General features: G+C 59.1%; 1 protein-coding gene across 2 annotated transcripts; it reads left to right on the top strand.

Moving 5' to 3' along the window:
* Positions 1-1,607: 1,607 nt before the first annotated feature.
* Positions 1,608-7,119, top strand: OPTC (opticin). 2 transcript variants are annotated; one of them, XM_039565356.1, is made up of 7 exons: positions 1,608-1,688; positions 2,410-2,689; positions 3,049-3,187; positions 4,093-4,251; positions 4,758-4,960; positions 6,162-6,257; positions 6,813-7,119. In XM_039565356.1, exons 2-7 carry the CDS (start codon positions 2,468-2,470, stop codon positions 6,981-6,983), a joined length of 990 nt encoding a protein of 329 aa, XP_039421290.1. In that variant the 5' UTR covers positions 1,608-1,688; positions 2,410-2,467; the 3' UTR covers positions 6,984-7,119. The 2 variants fall into 2 exon arrangements, with proteins under 2 accessions (XP_039421290.1, XP_039421291.1); XM_039565357.1 differs by having other exon boundaries at positions 1,629-1,688; positions 2,429-2,689.
* Positions 7,120-18,849: the final 11,730 nt, after the last annotated feature.

The following is an 18,849-nucleotide window of genomic DNA, read 5'->3' as shown; positions in this document are numbered from 1 at the left end:
GGTCACGGGGAAGGCTGGGACCCCTTCGTTAGTGGGGCCAAGAGGGGTGGGGGCTCCTCAGCTGCTGTTCCCAGTGCTGGGAAGGGGCTGGATCCCCCAGGGATTGGGAACAGGGGGAATTCTGGCTCCCATCAATCCCCCTTGCAGCTGGTGGTCCCCCAGCCCCATTTGTGGGTGCTAAGCAGGGCCCTCCCGCGCTGAGAGGGTTGGCACCGACCCTTTGGGGTTTGCTGGGCACTCAGAGAGCTTTGGGACGGTCCTGGGGGAGCAGGAACCCTTCAGGTGACACCGTCAGTGCAGGCAATGCTGAGGGGGGACAAGGGGAGGCTGCTGCCTGTGGGGGACAAGGACAGGAGATCATCGACTGGGCCAGGACAGCAAAGCAAAGACCCCAAAGACCCCACTGTCCTCGGGACCCCTTCACCCTCTGGGACCCCTCACCCCCCCGCTGCCCTTGGGGACCCTTTCCTCGGGGGACCCTTCACCCTCGGGGACCCCACTGCCCTGGGGACCCTGGGCCAGCCCAGCCTTTGCCATCTCAGCAGCCGCCCCCCGGCAGCGCTGACGCCCCCCCAGCTGCCACATCGCCTCCGTCACGGTGGCCACCGAGCCGCCTAATGAGGGGCTTAACGAAGCTTAGCGGCAGCTCCGTGCTGAGCGGGGCCGGGGGTGGGGAGGGGGGACTCGCCGTGGGCTGGGGGCTGTGGATGCCCACGGGGGGCTGGGGGGCTGCGGGGGTGTCCCCGCTCGCCCCGCGAGCAGATGGGTGCTCCGGGAGGGTGGGTGCGTGGGGGGGCGATGCGCCGGTGGCGACGGGAACGTTTTCGCGGCCGTGGGTGGGCACGAGGCTGCCCAGGAGGGGCTGCCGTGCCCACCCTGCCCATCCCGGAGTGTCCCAGCCCTGGCGGTGACATCCCCCAGGAGGGTCGTGACCCCCCGAGCTGAGCCCTGTGTGGGGACATCAAGGGGTCGCCCCTGCCCCCCACCCCCCCCGGGGTGTGTCCCACCCGACCCCAATGAGGGGAGCAGTGCTGACCTCCCCCTGCACCCACACTGCCGCCCCCTCCCCAAAAAATCCCCAGAGTGCGAAGGTTTGGGGTGCTGAGCCCCTCCGGGAGGGGAATTGGGGTGCGTGAGCTGAATGTCCCCATCCATCGGCTGGGGGGGAGGGGAATGGTCTGTGCAGCCCCCCCCAAACCCTGGGCTGGGCTGGTCACTGAGGTGACCACCCCTGGTGCTTTGGGGCACCCCTGGGGCTGGACACAGGCGGGAATCCCTCTCCGGTGGCACCGCCCGGGGCAGGGATGGCGCTGGCTCTGTCCCACCGCCCGTGGGGACACCAGGGCAGGGGGCACCGCTCGCTCCCCGTCCGATCCCGCCCCATCCCGCCCCTCTCAGCCCCAGCTCGGCCTGTTGGAGCAGAGCCACCACCGGGGCCGGCTCGCCGTGGGGACAATATAAAGTCCCAGCGGGGCACCGCCGGTTTGATTGGCCGCATCCCGCCTGTCCCCGCCAGACCCCCGAGAGCAGCCCCCTCCTCCTCCTCCTCCTCCTCCTCCTCCTCCTCCTCCCTCCTCCTCCTCCTCTCCGTGCATTAAAAGCCCTCCAGCGCTTCCCCACTGCTTCCCCAGCCCCTGGAGCCGAGCGGGGCTCTGCACGCCGAGGAGGAGGAGGAGGAGGGACAGGGGGTACGTCCGTGCCGGCTTCGTTTGACTCCTCCAGAGCCCCCCGGAGCTGGGGGATGGGAGGGTCTGGGGGGCTCAGAGTACTGGGAAAGGGCTGATCTGAGGGAAACCAGCAGGAATTCGGGAGCAGTATCCTCAGGATGGGGTGAAAAAACTCTGGGCTGGGTGGTGGATTTGGGATTTGGGTTGGGAGAGGATGGAGGGGGCCGGGACCCTCCCCTTGCTCTGCCCTGGGTGTCCCATGGCGGTGCAGCCCGGAGGGAGGGAATTCTCCTGCGGGAATGGGCCCTGGAGGGTTTGGATGTGCCGCTGCCAGGACTGGGGGTGCTGGTGGCCGCTGATCCCCCCAAGGATGTTGGAAAAGCAGCATCCCGGGATTTAGACCGGGATGTGGGAGCACAGGCGGGGAGCAGCAGTTCCGGGGCTCCTGGGGCTGGTTCTCCTCGGCTGCTGAGGTTGTTGGGCTACTGACCAGTTCCACCCATCGCCACAAGCGGGATCCTGACCCCCTCCCCACCTCCTGACCCCCTCATCACCTCCCGACCCCTCCCCACTTCCCGACCCCCTCCCCACACCGGCGAGGCCTCTCCTGCACAGCCGAGCGTGAAATGGGCTGAAAGAAAAGGGCCACCGAGCGTCCCCGGGGCCGGGGGCTCCCTGTCCCCCCCACCGGGGCTGGCTCCGCCACATCCCGGCCCCGCATCCCTTCCCTCGCTGCTTCCAGCGCTTGGTGACCATTCCAGGCCCCATCCCTCGGCGCGGTGACCCTGGCCAAGCGCAGGATGTGTCCCCTGGGCTGGCTGGGCGTGGCCAGCATGTGCCTGGGGACACTTTGGGCTGTCCCAGCCCAGGAGAGGAGGAAGGCGGAGAAGCCCAAAGCTGATCTGACCCTCTATGAAAACCCGGATTTGGACAACTACGACCTGACCTTGGATAACTACGGCGAGATCCTGGACCTGAGCAACTACGAGGAGCTCTACGACTACGGGGACGTTGCCCCGAAGGTGAGGGGGACGCAGGAGAGCCCCTGGGTGCATCCCGGGACAGGGATTTGGTGCCAGGGACGGACGCGGCACCGCAGGAGGAGCAGCCTTGGCACCGGCAGCCCTGGCAGCTCTCCCAGTGCTGGGAAAGGTTTTGCCCGAGCCAAACCTCTGCCAGCTCTTTGTCCCCTGCCAGCGCTGGACGTGAGGATTCCTTCATCCCTCTGAGCAAAGAGGACGGGGGAGTTTCCTGGAGAGCTTGGAGAGCTTTCCAAGAAGGGATTAATAACCCAAACCCAGCGCCTGAAGCCCCGGACCGGTGCCACCCACCCCGGAGGGGGACAAGCCGCCCACCCTCAACACCCCGGCTCTGTTTGCAGATCGAGGTTGGCACCTTGGCTCCTCGCCCCAAGGACCCCAAAAGCCTCCCAGACCGGGGTGAAACCACGGCTGGAACCCCAAAACTGCAGCCCCCGAGCGGTGCTGGCCCCGTTCCCCCAGCACCCATCCCCAGGCAGGGTGAGTTGAGTTCCCTTGGGATGCATCCCCACATCACAGGGGTGGAGTTTTTGGGGGAAAAAGAGGGAATTTTTGTGCTGCCAGCAGCTCTTTACAAGGTTTTGGGGCTGAGTCTGCTCACACGGCGAGGCAGGAGGGCTGCAGAGAGAGAAATTTCTGCGAAAAAAATGAACTCCAGCAAAGCAGCGACACTTCAATGAGCACGGGGACAAGAGCAGCAATTAGATTAGCGACAATTAAAATCCTGGAGCGAGGCATAAATATCTTTTTTCCTTTCCTGTCGCTCCAGACCAGGACAAATTAAGTGGGAGGTGAAGGGAAATCGGTGCTGAGCTGCTTTGAAGTCCCCCTCGGAGGGATGGGGAGCCTCGGGGGAGAGCGGGGTGGAGCAGGGGGAGAGGAGGGTGGATCAGGGCGGGGCGGTGGGCTCGGTTTTACCCCTCCTGCCGCCCCGTGCTGGAGTTTTTGGGGGCAGCTAGGACAGATTTTTCTTGATCCAAACCCGTTTCCTCGAGTTCTGTTTCCTCCGGTGGGAAAATTAAGGGGGCCAGGAGAGCCCTGGGTGTAAAAAGCCGAATTTGGGAGCTTTAATCTCCCCTTCTCCTGCAGGAGGGATTTGATCCTGAGCAGCTCGTTTATTAACAGATCCTCCGGCTGGGAGTTTCTGGCCCTCCCCTGGATGGTGACGGGGCTGTGACAGCTCTGGGTGTCCCAGATCCACGTCCCCATGGCAGGGTGGGCACCTCCCGCTGTTCTGGGGTATTTTGTGGGGTCAGGGGGCTGTGACAGCTCTGGGTGTCCCAGATCCACGTCCCCATGGCAGGGTGGGCACCTCCCGCTGCTCTGGGGGTATTTTGTGGGGTCGGGGATGGTTTCCATGCCCAGGGTTGACTCTGCACCCCCAGGGCTGCCCAGCTGCCTGCTCTGCCTGTGCCTCGGCACCTCCGTGTACTGCGACGACGCCGACCTGGAGCACATCCCGGCGCTGCCCCCGGACACCACGTACCTGTACGCCCGCTTCAACCGCATCGGTGCCGTCCGGGCCAGCGACTTCAGCGGGCTCGGTACGTCGGGGTCACCCGTAACCCAGAGAGAAAAACCCCCTGGGAGCAGTGTTAGAAAAAGAGAGTTGAAAATCGGAGTTTTGTTGGAAGATTCCCGCTGGCGATGGGCACAGCCGGAACGGAATTTCTACAGTTTTGTAATTTGTTAATTAATTAGGATTTTTGATGGGTACATCTGATAGGGGATTCAGTTGTCTCACCCTTGGGTAAGCCCCACTTCTTGTGATCCCGTATTGTAGGTCCCGTGCTTGGAATAAGACTGAGCAATATTTAGGAATGTGTTTAGAAGGTCAGCTCGTTGTCCTAAAATCTGAGAGAAAGGGGTGGGAAAAGCACGAGATTTAGTTAAGGAGCTAAATAATAGCAGTCTACAGAGCTAGGAATACATGAAAAATGCATGAAAAGCAAAAATCATCATCGGGGCAAAGGAAAAAACCAGGATTTGGAGCGGGGAACGAGGGGAATAAACCGGCCTGGCTTTGTCCCCCGTCACCTCCTCCCTTCAGAGAAGCTGAGGCGCATCGACCTGAGCAGCAATTCCATCTCGTGGGCGGACGCGGACGCGTTCCGGCTGCTGCCCAGCCTGCAGGAGCTGCTGCTGCCCGAGAACCGCCTGACGGCGCTGCCCGAGCTGCCCCGCAGCATCGTCCGCCTGGACGCCCGCCTCAACCGCATCCCCAGCGCCGGGCTGCGCCCCGAGGCTTTCCGGGTGTGTCCCGGGGGCAGCCGGGCTGCGGTTCGCCGGGCTGAGGGGTGACAGGGGTGGTGCAGAGGGGTGGGAGCAGGGGGGTTCATCTGTAGGGGAGGTCATGTCTGGGGGGGGTCATCTCTAGGGGGGTCATCTCTAAGGGGTTCATCTCTAGGGGGGGTTCATCTTTAGGGGATTCATCTTACGGGGGTCATCTCTAGGGAGGTTATCTCTAGGGGATTCATCTTTAGGGGGTTCATCTCTAGGGGGGTTCATCTCTAGAGGAGGTCATCTCTAGGGGGGTCATCTCTAGGGGGGCTTCATCTTTAGGGGATTCATCTTTAGGGGATTCATCTCTAGGGGGTTCATCTCTAGGGGGGTTCATCTCTAAGGGAGGTCATCTCTAGAGGGGTTCATCTTACGGGGGGTCATCTCTAGGGGATTTATCTTTAGGGGATTCATCTCTAGAGGGTTCATCTCTAGGGGGGGTCATATCTAGGGAGGTCATCTCTACGGGGGGCTTCATCTTTAGGGGATTCATCTCTAGAGGGGGTCATCTTACGGGGGGCCATCTCTAGGGGGGTTCATCTCCAGGGGGGTTCATCTCTAGGGGAGGTCATCTCTAGGGGGGGTCATCTCTGGGAGAGGTCATCTCTAGGGGAGGTCATCTCTAGAGGGGTCATCTCTAGAGGGGTCATCTCTAGAGGGTTCATCTCTAGGGGGATTCATCTTACGGGGGTCATCTCTAGGGGATTTATCTTACGGGGATTCATCTCTAGAGGGGGTCATCTTACGGGGGGCCATCTCTAAAGGGGGTCATCTCTAGGGGATTCATCTCTAGAGGAGGTCATCTCTAGGGGGTTCATCTCCAGGGGGGTTCATCTCTAAGGGGGGTTCATCTTTAGGGGGTTCATCTCTAGGGGATTCATCTCTAGGGTGTTCATGTCTGGGGTGTTCACGTCTAGGAAGGTTCATCTTGAGCGGGTTCATCTCTAGGATTCAGCTCCATTTGGGTTCATTTCTAGGGGGGACATCTCTGTTGGGGTTCATCTTTATGGGGTTCATCTCTTGGGGTTTATTCCCTAGGATGGTTCATCTTTATGGGGTTTAATTTCCAGGGGCGTCATCTCCAGGGGGGTCATTTCTAGGGGGTTTCATCTCTAGGATTCATCTCTAGGGGGTTCATCTCTATTGGGCTTCATCTCTCCCTTCCTCCCCTCAGGACCTGAAGCAGCTGCAGTTCCTCCATCTCTCCGATAATCAGCTGGATTTCATCCCGGTGCCCCTTCCCGAGAGCCTGCGCTCGCTGCACCTCCAGGTGGGATGGGGTTTACCTCTACCTGCGTCTAGCAGAGCCCTCCTGGTCCTGGTCTTGGTCCTGGTCCTGGTCCTGGTCCTGGTCCTTATCTTTATCCTTATCCTTATTCTGGTCCTTCTTGTCCTCCCCCTCATCCCTCTCACTCAGATTTATCCCTTTCCCTGCACCTCCAGGTGGGATGGGGTTTACCTGTACCTGCGTCTAGCAGAGCCCTCCTCCTCCTCCTCATCCTCCTGGTCCTGGTCCTGGTCCTGGTCCTGGTCCTGGTCCTCCTTATCCTTATCCTTATCCTTATCCTTATCCTTATCCTTATCCTTATCCTTATCCTTATCTTTATCCTTTTCCTTGTCCTGGTCCTTATCCTTATCCTTATCCTGGTCCTCCTTGTCCTCCTCCTCATCTCTCTCACTCAGATTTGTCCCTTTCCCTGCACCTCCAGGTGGGATGGGGTTTACCTGAGCTTAGCATATCCCACCTCCTCCTCCTCGTCCTCGTCCTCGTCCTCCTCCTCCCCGTCCCTCTGACTCGGACTCGCCCCTCTCCCGCCCCTTCCAGAACAACAACATCCAGACGATGCACGAGGACACGTTCTGTGACAGCCAGGACCAGGGGCAGATCCGCCGGGCGCTCGAGGACATCCGCCTGGACGGGAACCCCATCAACCTCAGCCTCTTCCCCAACGCCTTCTTCTGCCTGCCCCGCCTGCCCACGGGCCGCTTCTCCTGAGCCCTTGGAGCTGGGAAAAGAGGGACAGCATTCCCAGATCCCGTCCTATCCCCTGCTGCTCCATGGAAAACGCGGTTAAGGTGGGGGTGTTTCACCCCAGTGTGAGCTCGGTGCTGGGGCAAACACAGCAGGGAGTGATAAAATAATAATAAAATTAAGATTTTTAAAGGCATTCAAAGTCTCGTTCTCAACAGCGAGAGCAGCGGGGAGCCCCAGCCCCAGCCCAGCTGCTCCTTCGGGAATTCGCAAAGATGGCATTTCCCTGTGTCCCGTTTCTTCCTCCGTTCCCTCCCAGAGCCTTGGGAAGTTCCTGAGTTCCTGTTCAGGGTGTCCCGAACACGGATCAGGAGCTGCATTGCTCCAGGGAGGTCCTGCTTTGGCCACCTCCGGTGTCATCTGTCCCCTGGGCTGTCCCCAGGTCCCTCAGGTGGTTCCGTGTGGCACATCCAGGTGTGACATCTGGGCACATCTGGACCGTCCCTGTGTGCTCCCAAAGAGGAGAAAACGGGAAATCCCAGCACAGGGCAACTGGAATCTTCCATCCCCTCATCCCAGGTGCTCTGCAGTCCCGGGAACTGGGACTGGGAGCTGTCCTGGCATAAGTTGGGATCTCCAGCATCCCTGGATTTGGGAGGGCATCCCTGGGTTTGGAACTGCAGAGAAACCTGGAGATCCTCGAGTCCAACAGCCCCGCCAGGAGCAGCAGGAAAGCCACTCGGATGGAGTTAAAATCTGTGGGATCATCCCAGCTTTCAACAGCCAAGCAGAGCTGCCCAGTGGTGTGGGATATTTTCGATGCGATGTATTCATCCCTTATATTTTTATCCACATGTAACGAACACCATGAGGGGGATGACACATCCCCGGAGAATCCAAACCCCTGAACTGAAACCACGGAGCTCAGCCCACATCCTCGGAGCCCGGGGAGGCATCCGAAGGCGGCTGGAGAAAACCTGGGAAGAGGAACCGGCTCCTCATCCGTGGGGACCCAGAGCCCGCGGCGCTGGCACAGCGCGGAGAAGAGCGTGGGCACCTCCTCTCGCCCTTTTCCATGCAAAACCCAGCTCAGGCATGGATTGTTGACCCAAAATCTTTGGGAAATGCAAATTCGGAGCTGTTTTATCCAAAATGCCAGGATTTCTCGCCGCTGTTGTTGCATCACCCTTGAGCCAGCTCTGCCTGTGGATTCGCTGTCCCCACATCCTCCTCCATCCCCACCCACCCTTCCAACACCTTCCCACCAGCCTTTATCCCGCTGATCCCACGGGATGAAGCCCCCAGCACCCTCCTCCCCAAATCCAGCTCCACCTCAGCCCCTCCAGAGCTCTGGAAAAGGTGGGACCCCCCTGTCCAATCCTGTTCCCTCCTCCCCGGGGCTGAGGGGACCCCAAGGCGAGCAGCGCCCCTAAATCTCAACTCTCCTCCAGCAAATCCCCCCTCAGAGCCCCTCACTGCTCTTGGAAAAGTTGGGATTTCTGCAAATCAGGCTCCAGCAGGATGGAATTGGCCAACTTTTCCCAACCAGGTCCTTCGCGCTCGTCCCGCTAGAGGGCAAAGGCAGAGTGCTGGGAATGCCGGACCTTCCCTCCGGCCCTCGCTCTCCCGCTTCCCTCCCTCCTGGGCCGGCTTTGGGTGTCCCGGGAATGCCCGCCGGCATTGGGAACAGCCCAGGAATTATCAGGGGAAGGGTTCAGAGGAGCTGCAGGAGGCTGGGCTGCAGCAGGAGGGCGAGGGCAGGGCAGGGATGGCTCCGGGGGCTCCCGGATTTACAAAAATCCCAACTTTTCCAAGAGCAAGGCGGGGCTCTGGGGGAGCTTTGCTGGGGAGAGAGTTGAGATTGAGGGCGGGTGTCTTGCCTTGGGTGGCTTTTGTGTCCCTGTCACCCGCAGAGAGGAGGGACCAGGATGGAGAAGGAGGAACCCTGGAGAGACCCTTGGAGGGGCCGAGCTGGCGCTGATTTGGGGGCTCGGTTATTGATTATTGGGGCATTTATCGATCGCGCCCTCGTGTCCTCGCTGGGAACGGCCACCCCCTCCTGCCACTGCACCCTCCGTGGGTAGGGACCGTCCCCAGGCGCTCCTCGAGCACCGGGATCCTGTCCTGGAGCAGCCAGGAGGGCACAGAGCCCTCCGCGGGGCTGGCATCGGGGCTGGCATCGGGGCTCTGCATCGCTGTCCTCCCCTCCATCCCTCCTCCCTCCCCCGGGGAGCATCTCCGTGTGTAATTCCTGGCGTTCCCTCCCTCTCTCCCTCCTCGCTGAGCCGCTCAAGGTCACCTTCCCCCGGCGGGGCTGGATTGGCACGTATTGATCGCTCGGCTCTGGCAGCGCCGGCTCGCAGCGCTCCCGAGCCCCCGCCAGCTCAGCAGCTTGAGCTCTCGGCGAGGAGCTGCTCCATATGGGCCCCCCCCTCCTCCTCCTCTCCCTCCTCCTCCTCCTCCTCCTCCTCCTCCATCCCGCCCTCCCCTCTCCGCTCCCAGCCCCGGCCGTGCCTCGGGAAGCGCCACCAAAACACAGGCGGGGAATTCTCCGCATTTCCCGAGCCCTGGCGAGCGGGACCCGCTCCCTCTCTGGCTCCTGGGGGAGGTGGCACCAGCACGGCCCGTCCCTTGGGGGGGTTTAGTGGGGCTGGGACTGCGTGTGACATCCCCGGGGGACAGCGTGTGACATCCCCGGGGGTCTCGGTGTGACATCCCTGGGGGAATCTGTGTGACATCCCCGGGGGTCTCGGTGTGACATCCCCGGGGGTCTCGGTGTGACATCCCTGGGGGAATCTGTGTGACATCCCCGGGGGACAGTGTGTGACATCCCCGGGGGAATCTGTGTGACATCCCCAGAGGACTTTGTGTGACATCCCCGGGGGTCTCAGTGTGACATCCCCAGGGGACTTCGTGTGACATCCCCAGAATACTCAGTGTGACATCCCCAGAGGACTCTGTGTGACATCCCCGGAGTACTCTGTGTGACATCCCTGGGGGTCTCAGTGTGACATCCCCGGAATACTCTCTGTGACATCCCCAGAGGACTCTGTGTGACATCCCCGGCGGACTCTGTGTCTGCCCAGGAGTTCCCACTCCAACTCCACATTCCCAGTGGGAAATGAGCTCCTCCCCCGCTCCTCACCCCAATTTCTTCTCCCTTTCCCCTCACCAGGAGCAGCCGTGGTGGCCCTCGACCACCGCGTGGGGACAGAGCCGTCCCCTGGTGTCCCTTTGCAGCTCCTCAGCTGGGGCTGGGTCAGGGATGTGAAACGGGAATCAGGGGAGGGGGATGGAGGTTTTCAGCCTCCCGGGGCCCTGGAAAAGCTGGGAAGATCCCACAGGGATCCCACAGGTCTCAGTCTGGGGACAGCGTTGGCCTCGGGCAGGCAGCGGTGGCTTTGTCTCTCTCCTGGCTCCACGGCAGGATGGAAAAAGGCCGGAATGGGGATGCTGACAGCTCCTGGCCTGCTCCCGGCTGGAATTCACTGCTGCTGGGGAGGGAATGCTGCGGCCCGGCTCTCCGGGGCAGATAACGGGGTTATTTATGGCCCTGACCCCACCCCGGGCCCCGCTGGGTGCCACCGGCTGTTTGTGCCCTCGGTCAGCTCCCACTGCTGCCACCGGGGGACAATTCCATGTGTCCCACTCCCTGTCCCCATTCCCGACAGCAGGACTGGGATCAGGCTCCCCAGAATGACCAAAACCTCCTTTTCCTGCCTCAATCCCAGTGGGCTCCTTTGGGGTCGCTGCAGGAGTCATCAACAGCAGCCCCCCTCCTGCTCCAACCCCAGACCTTTTCCCTCTTTTTCCCCAGAGGATCCGCTGATTAGGTGGGAGCTGGGGATGAAAGGGGCCTCCCATGAATTATCCCCGGGGTGCAGACAGCTCTGGGGTCCCTCCAGGGAAACTCAACAATGGGAACGGGAACGGGAGCAGGGCACAGCCTGAGTTTTTCTTCTCCCCGTTTTCCCCTTCACCGCTGGAAAAAAAAAATAAATAAAGGAGGAGGGAAAAACGCAGCAAAACGCAGCAAACACATTCCTTGTTTTTTATCACATCCCCCTCCCCCTCGAATTGGGTAAAAATAGTCTGCAGAAATTCAGATTTCTCCTGCTCAGCCCCTTCCCCGCAGCATTCCCAAGGGATTGGGGGTTCCTGCAGCATCCCGGGGTTTTCCTAGCTTTTTCCCAGAGTGGGATCCCGTGCCCTGAGCGGCTCCGGGGTGGGAGATGTGACCGAGACGCTGCTATTTTTAGCAGCGACGTGTTAGGTCGCTTGTCAACAGGAGCCCTGACGCCTGGGAAAGGCTCCGGGATGGGAAGCGCGTTTTCCTGGGAAGGGGGGCCCTGGATGAACCCGATTCCTGCTCAGGGAACAGCTCCAAGGGGGTTGGGGTTGGGGAAGGGGTTCAGGGATGCTGGGATGGGATGCAGGATTCCCGTGGAGCAGGAGGTGGTGGCCCTGTGGCAGCCAGGAGTGGCATTGTCACCTCCCCGGGGGGGTGACAGCGGCGTGGCTCCCAAAAATAGGGAATGTTTTCCCGCCCTGCTGCTGCCAAGGGGCTCCTGGATCGTGCCCCGGGGCGTCCTGGAACAGGGAAAATTCTCTCCAGCACCGTTCCCAAGGGGATCGTCTCCCATCTGATCATGGAGAAATGATGAAAATGAGGAAAAAGCCGACGGGAATGGCTCTTCCGTGCCACAATCCCGGCTTTTCCAGGGAGCAGATCCAGCCTCCAGATGGGCACGAGGCTCCCCCTCACTGGGAATTCAGCGTCCCCCCATTTTTGTTTTCAGATTTTTTTTTAAAATTAACCTAAATCCGAGCTCTTCCAAGCGGGATTTGGGTTGGTTTTGGGGGGGATGCTCCGCTCGGGAGGGGTTTGGGGTGGCAGCAGCCGCCGTGTCGGGGAGCCGAGGATCCCAACGGGAGGAGGGGAGCTCTGATTGATCGGCGTCTTTTAAAATAACCACGCGGAGCCTGGATCTTCCCTTTCTGTAGGATGTGGAAAACCTGGAGAGGGGGAAGAGCGAAACAGCTCCGAGCGAGCCGAGTGCAAGGATCGCTAATTTATGATCAGAGAAACGCTGGAGTTGGAAGATTACAGGGGAAGGACCTGGAATTCGGCTGAGGAGAAATCTGTTTTCTCCAGGGCTCGGGAAAAGGCTTCCCCACCGGGGAACATTGTGGGAACGCAGAGCACGCTTAGCCCAAATTGCCGCTCGAGGAATTATTCCCGCCTGCCTCTCCCTCCCCTGGTGCTTCCAGCTGGATGGGGTGGTTTGGCTTTTCCAGCCCGAGCTGGAGAGCCGGCCCTGCCCGTGGGGATGCGATTCCCGCGAGGATTCGGGGTTGCCGCCGGCCCCAGGAGTTCCCCTTTTGCGGGTTGTTTCTCGGGTTCCTTTCTTGCTGGCTCCTCTCTGCACCCAGAGCGGGGTGGGGGGATTTGGATTCCCACATCCCAGAGAATGTCCCTCGCTCAGAGGGCAGCGGAGACCCCCTGGACATTCATTTTCCCCCTGGGATGAGTGACCCGCGGGTGGCGGTTGGGGACATCGCGGTGGCCGCCGCTGTGGCCGTCCCCGCGGGCTCGGGGTCCACGAGTGGACCATGAGGTAATGGGGGTTTTTTTGCCGCAGCGGGCCGTGGACAGCTTCGCTAAGCGGCCCCGAGGAGCCGGGCGGGCACAGCGGGGTCTGTCCCCTCCCCGGTCCCCAGCAGCCAGGCTGGAGCGGGTGACAAGCGGGTGACAAGCGGGTGACAAGCGGGTGACAAGCGGGTGACAAGGGCCAGCCGAGCGCGGAGGAAAAATGAGCCCGGCGGGAGCGGGGACGGGCTCCGCATCCCAAGCGGCTGCCCGGGAAATGCCACACGGTCCCCGCCGTGAGGATCAGGGACCCGTCACCCCCCCAGAGGTGGCAGCGGAGGGGAGGTGACAGCAGCAGGAGGTGTCTGGAGAAGAGGTGGCGGAGTGGATTTGGGCGGGGCGCGGGGACAGCTTTTCCCTCCCGGGAGTTTCCCGCAGCTCCATGAACAGATTATTCTGATTATTCTGATTATTAATTAATGAAAGGACAATCAGCTCTAAGAAGGCTCTGGTCACACCCCCAGAGCTGCCGGCTCAGCCCAGCTCGGAGCTCTCATGGCACAGACGGGGTGAGATCCCTGCAGGGGAGGGAAACTGAGGCACGGAGCCAAAGGGGCTCTTCCCAAGGACTCAGCGAACCGTGGAAGAGGAGATCAATCCCCCACACCCCACCGTGCCTCAGTTTCCCCACAGCTTCACCCAGGTGACCCCACAGGGATGGAGAGGCTTTGGGCTGCCAGAGCTCTCCATGGGACGGGATGATTTGGCTCAAGGTCCCACTCCGCACCTTAAATCCTCTTTTTTCTCCTTAAATCTGAATTATCCCATTTCCCTGCCTGGATCCAGAGTGTCCGGGGTTTGCCGAAGGTGCCGAGGGCTGGGGACGAGGGACACCAGGGATGGACGGACACTGGGACATCCTTTGGAGAAGGAAAAGAGGGATGAGCCTGGCTCCATCAGCTCATTAGCCGGCTTCTCCAAGCAGCTAATTAGGCCTGGAGAACCCTTGGAATGGCTCGGAGAATCCTTGGAAGGGCTCAGAGAGTCCCTGGAATGGCTCATCCCGCCCTTCCCCACCCGGCCATGCCCAGATTCGGCTCACGCGGCCGCGCCGCTCCAACCCCGCCGGAGGAAATGCCCGAAAATCGATGGCTGTGCTCATGAATTATTGATCCCTGAGCCGATCGATGCCCGCTGAATTCCCGACGGGCGCCAGCAGCGCGGGAAGGGCCGGGAATGTGCCGCTCCGGCGCCTCCTGCACCTGGATTTATCAGTCTTTTAAGTGGATTTATCTGTGTTTTAAGTCGATTTATCTGTGTTTTAGGTCGATTTACCTGTGTTTTAGGTCGATTCATTTGGCATTTCAGCTGCCCGAAGTGATTCCCGGGGGGTGCCGCTTTTGGGAGGGGCGGGTTTTGGGAAGGGGAATTTCCCACGGAGCCCCGGGTGCCGGCGGGCGCCCCTCCCGCCGTTATCTCTGCATTCGAAGCCCTTTTTCCACCCCCAAAATTCCATCAGGAGCTGGCGCTGATCACCGGCTTTGGTGGAAATTCAGCCTCTCGGGTGCCTCTCGCTGCCACCCCCGATGTCACCGCCCCGGCCCCCGATGTCCCCCCCCGGCTGGCACAGGAATGACCCCTCGGCACATCCCACATCCCTGCGGTGTCCAAATCAATAAAAACCCGGGAATCGGGATATTTATCCATTAGGGGGATAAATGTGGGGACAGAGGGATGGCAGCGCCACGGACCTGCTTCCACCGCATCCCTGCCACTGGCAGAGCCACACTTTGGGAAATTCGGCTTTGAATCCTTGATTCACGGGGATTTGGGGATGTGTTGGATGCTGTCCCCACACGGGAGAGGTGTTGAGACTCACGGGAATTGTTCATCCCGCCCCAAAGCGGGAAGAAGACGTGAAAATCGAGGTGAGGAGGAGGGAAAATTCCTGCTCCGGCCCATCCCGGTTTTTCCTGCAGGGACAGGAGGGAGGGGGGGGGCCCGGTGCCATTAAGAGGTTACAAAAATACAAATCAATTTATAATCGTGGCCCCATCGATCCGCGCTGTTCCTGATGGAGAATCCCAGCGCTGGGGGCAGGGAGCGACGCCAGCACTTCCCAGGTGAAAAGTAGGGAATTGTTTCCTGAAATAAAGCGTGGGTTTTTCCTTCAATGAAATGTAAATTTTTCCTTAAATCGAGTAGGAGCTGCGGGGTCTGGAGCGGGATGGTTTTGCCTCTCCAGGGCTTCCCCAGGAATTTCCAGCGGCAAAGAACACCTTGAATTCCCAAAATCTTCCAGCTGGCAGTGCTTCCCCGATGGAGCTCAAGGAAGGCCGTGAACGTTTGGACGGAAAATCAAACCACGGGAATGAGACCGGACCCAGGAAAAAACAATTTTTAGAAATTGGAATAGAAAACCAAATTGATTTTTTTCTGGGAAATTTGGGATCAGCTGAAAACCCGCCTTACTTATGGGAAAAAAACCCATTGATTTCAACAGATTCCTGCTTCCAGAATCCATTCCTCAGCTCCCAAAATTACTTTTGTCCTTTTGCAACGCGTGTTGCAAAATCCCCTTTGAAGGAGCTGGAATCCCGCTGGGAACGATCTCCGGCAGGCCGGGATTAACTCCTTCCGTCCTCGGCTCTGGGATTTTCCAGCAATTCCCCCTTTTTTTCCCCCCCTTTCTTTTCCAGGAGAGTTGTTCCTCCTGGCAAATCCCAGCGATTCCTTCCCGCTGTGGAAATCGCTTCATCCCCAGGCACCAAATATTAACTTGTAGGGGACCCTACAAACCCCTCAGTTTTGCGCTGGTTTTCCCTGATTTTCCCCTTTTTTCCGCAGGATTTTTGCTGCCCTCGTGTCCCAGTCTTGCTGACGGGTGATGCTTTGTGGCCAGGCCAGCAAAAATTCCCTGGAATGAGGCACGGGATGGAATTTCGGATAGGCAGGGACCAGTTCCATCCTTCCCTGAGCTGTTGGAGTTTCAGGTTGGAAGTGCAGCCTCCGGGGGTTTTCCTTGGGAGCATCACTGGAGCCAGGAGCAGTTTTTTCCATGGATTTTTATGTTATTTCTCAAATTAATAACTCCAGATTTTTCGTTTTCCTGGAGGTTTTCCAGCCCGTGGGATGCACCTGGCTGGGGAAGATGCTGGAGCAGAGTGAGAGCTCCCCAAAATTCCCAGCGGGAACCACAGGAGGATCCAGAGGAATCCCTGGTTTGGTTCTGCATCCAAGTAATTCCCCCAAATCAGCCCCTTGCTTCCCTCCATGAGCATTTCCAGGTGCAAGAGGGGCTTGGATCTGGGAAGATGGGGATGGAATTGGGTCTGGGAATGCACCTGCTGGAGTCTGGGGTGTGCTGGCACCCCATCCCATCTCATCCAATCCCATCCCATCCCATGGATCCCATCCTATCCCATGGATCCCATCCCATCCCATGGATCCCATCCCATCCCATCTCATCCCATCCCATCCCATCTTATCGCATGGATCCCAATCCGGTCCCATCCCATGGATCCCATCCCATCCCATGGATCCCATCCCATCCCATCTCATCCAATCCAATCCAATCCCATCCCATGGATCCCATCCCATCCCATCTCATCCCATCCCATCTTATCCCATGGATCCCATTCCCATCCCATCCCATGGATCCCATCCCATGGATCCCATCCAATCCCATCCCATGGATCCCATCCCATCTCATCCAATCCAATCCCATCCCATGGATCCCATCCCATGGATCCCATCCCATCCCATCCCATGGATCCCATCCCATCTCATCCCATCCCATCCCCATCCCATCCCCATCCCCATCCCCATCCCCATCCCCATCCCATCCCATTCCCTGCCCCATCTGCACGATCAAACCCCAGGGATTCCCACCCTCACCTCCGGGCATTTTTACCCGGGATCAGCTCTCCAGGCCCTGATCCAAATCTCTGGGATCATTCCCAAACGCCAGCCCAGGTTTTCCTGGGAATGGCAGTAGCTCTGGGATCCTGCTCCTCTCCGTGACCGTTCCTTCCATCCCCATCCCAAACCCTTTTCCCCCTAAATCCCCTTCACATTTTTATCCTCAGCCTTTCTGGATCCCATTTTTTTTTCTCCCCCAGGGATTTCCCCGGAGATTTCATTCCGGCTTTTCCCCCCTGGCCTCCTTGCAAAACCACTTTTCCTGAGAACTTTGCCACGGAATAAAAAAAACGGGAAAGAAGAAACATCCCCTTGTTCCGCGGCTGCTCTGGCTCCTTTTCCAGTCACAAGGGTGAGCTGGAACAAAACTTTCCATCCCCGGCAGGAACGGAGAGAGAGAGGGAGAAGGAAGCAACCGTCCCTCAAAAAAGAAAAAGCCAAAAATTCCCAAAAAAACCCCAAATCAGCAAAGCCAGTGCTGACTTTTCCCCCTTGTCCCCAGGGGTTTTTGGGGGGGGAAAAATCAGGGAATTTGTGGCTTTAAGCAGGAGGAGATGCCGGAGTTCCTTGGGATGAAAGGAGTGAGGGGATGGAAAATGGATTGCAGCAAATATTGGTGGGTTTAGGTTTTTCCCTTTTTAGGGACACTGGGAGCCATCCCGGATCCCAACTCTGGATCCTGGGCATTGAAATCCAGGGATTGAAGAGGTTTTTTGGGCCAAAGAGGCAGAGACTTGGTTTAAATGCTGAAAGTCCCCACGCAGCCTCGGAATTCCAGGAATTGGGGTTGTAGGGACATCCTTCCCTAGGAGAGATGGGATCAGGTGCTGCCTTTCCAGCTGGGAATTGTCTGGGAGCACCCACGGAGGCCTTGGAGAGGGGAAGGGATGTTTGGACGCAGGGATTTTTTGGGAATGTTTGCTCTGCAGCACCTTTGGCTTGACCAGGGGCACCTCGAGGTGCTCGGGAGGGTGATCCCTGTGGGATTCCAGGAAAAGCACAATCCTGGATCTCCAACGTGGATATCCCGGCTCAGCCGGAGCAGCGGGAACACAATTCCAGCCTCCTGGAGCCGCTCCCAGTGCTGCTCCATGGAAAGCTCCAGGGACAGCAGCGACAGCCTTAAAAGGGGTGACAGGAGCAGCAGCGCGGCCGGGATGTTCCAGAGGTGGCAATTCCCCAAGAATTCCCTCCTTTTGTCCATCTCATTCCCAACATCGGAGGCCAACATCCCCTGGGGGCATCTCCGGAGCGGGGGGGGGGGAGGGAGGGGATGGGGCTGCTCTGCCTCGGATGTCCCCAAATTCCGCAGGGACGTGTCCTGGCTGTGACATCAGCACCCAAAATCTCCGGCTGGCTTTCCCGGGAAGGCTGGATGCGGTTTGCAGGGATGAAGTGGGAATGCTGAGGGGTGAAAGTCCCCATTCCTCTGGAAGTGATCCTCGCTCGGGACACGGAGATTCCCAGGAGCTGCCTCCAATCCCTTCAGGGAAGTGGCGCATGGAGCAAATGATTTATGAATTCTGTAACTCCTGAAACGGAGCCGTGACTTTGGAAAAACAGGGAAAAGAATAAGGGAAGAAAGAGGAATAAAAATAAGGAAAGAGAGAGAGAGGTGGGGAAATGAATGCAGAGAAAAATAAACATCCAGGCAGGATTGGCTGAGGGATGGGGATGCTGGGAAGGGTCTGGATTGGGAAGTGACTCCAAGGAGGCTTTTCCAAAGGTTCCCAGTGCCCCAGACGGCTGAGGGCTGTGGGATGGGGCTGGCAGGATTTTTCTTGGCCATTCCCTGACCCAAATCCCGCTGATTTTTAAGCCCCACAGGCAGGGTGACATTCCTTGGAGCCCATTTCCCACCTGGATTTATGACCTCAAACCCCTCCGATCTCAGGGGTCGCTTTGTCACCACCACCCCGGGTGACACCGCCAGCTGCAGGGGACGGTCTGGATGCCACCGGCTGCTCCCACATCCCGTGATTTTCCTGCATCCACGCGGCTCCAGGGCTGATTCCACGCTGTGGGATGGTGAAACGTCCCTTCCCTCTCACCCCCCCTGGTTTATTTTAAGACTTTTCCCAGCTCGTGCTGCCACGGGACTCTCTGGGAGCCCACGGTGTCCCCGCGTGTCCCTCGCCATTCCCTGCTCCAGCACCTCCAGCCCATTCCCAAACTTTCATCAGCTCCGGGAAGCAGCTCCATAAATCACCGGAGAGCCGGGAAAAAAAAATCGTTACGGTGATGAATGGGGTTTATTTCTCTTTTAAAGAGCGGGATCATGGAAAAGAGTGGGAACAGAGCAGGGAAAAGGAGGAGCTGCCTTTTCCATTTGGGAAAAATTGTGGGATAAAGGTGATGGGATGAGAGCTGTTGGGAGAG

This window comes from Corvus cornix, chromosome 26 (assembly GCF_000738735.6).
Source record: "Corvus cornix cornix isolate S_Up_H32 chromosome 26, ASM73873v5, whole genome shotgun sequence".
NCBI classification, from domain to species: Eukaryota; Metazoa; Chordata; class Aves; order Passeriformes; family Corvidae; genus Corvus; species Corvus cornix.
Note: the sequence above shows the minus strand (reverse complement) of the source record. Positions and strands in the feature narration are given on the sequence as shown.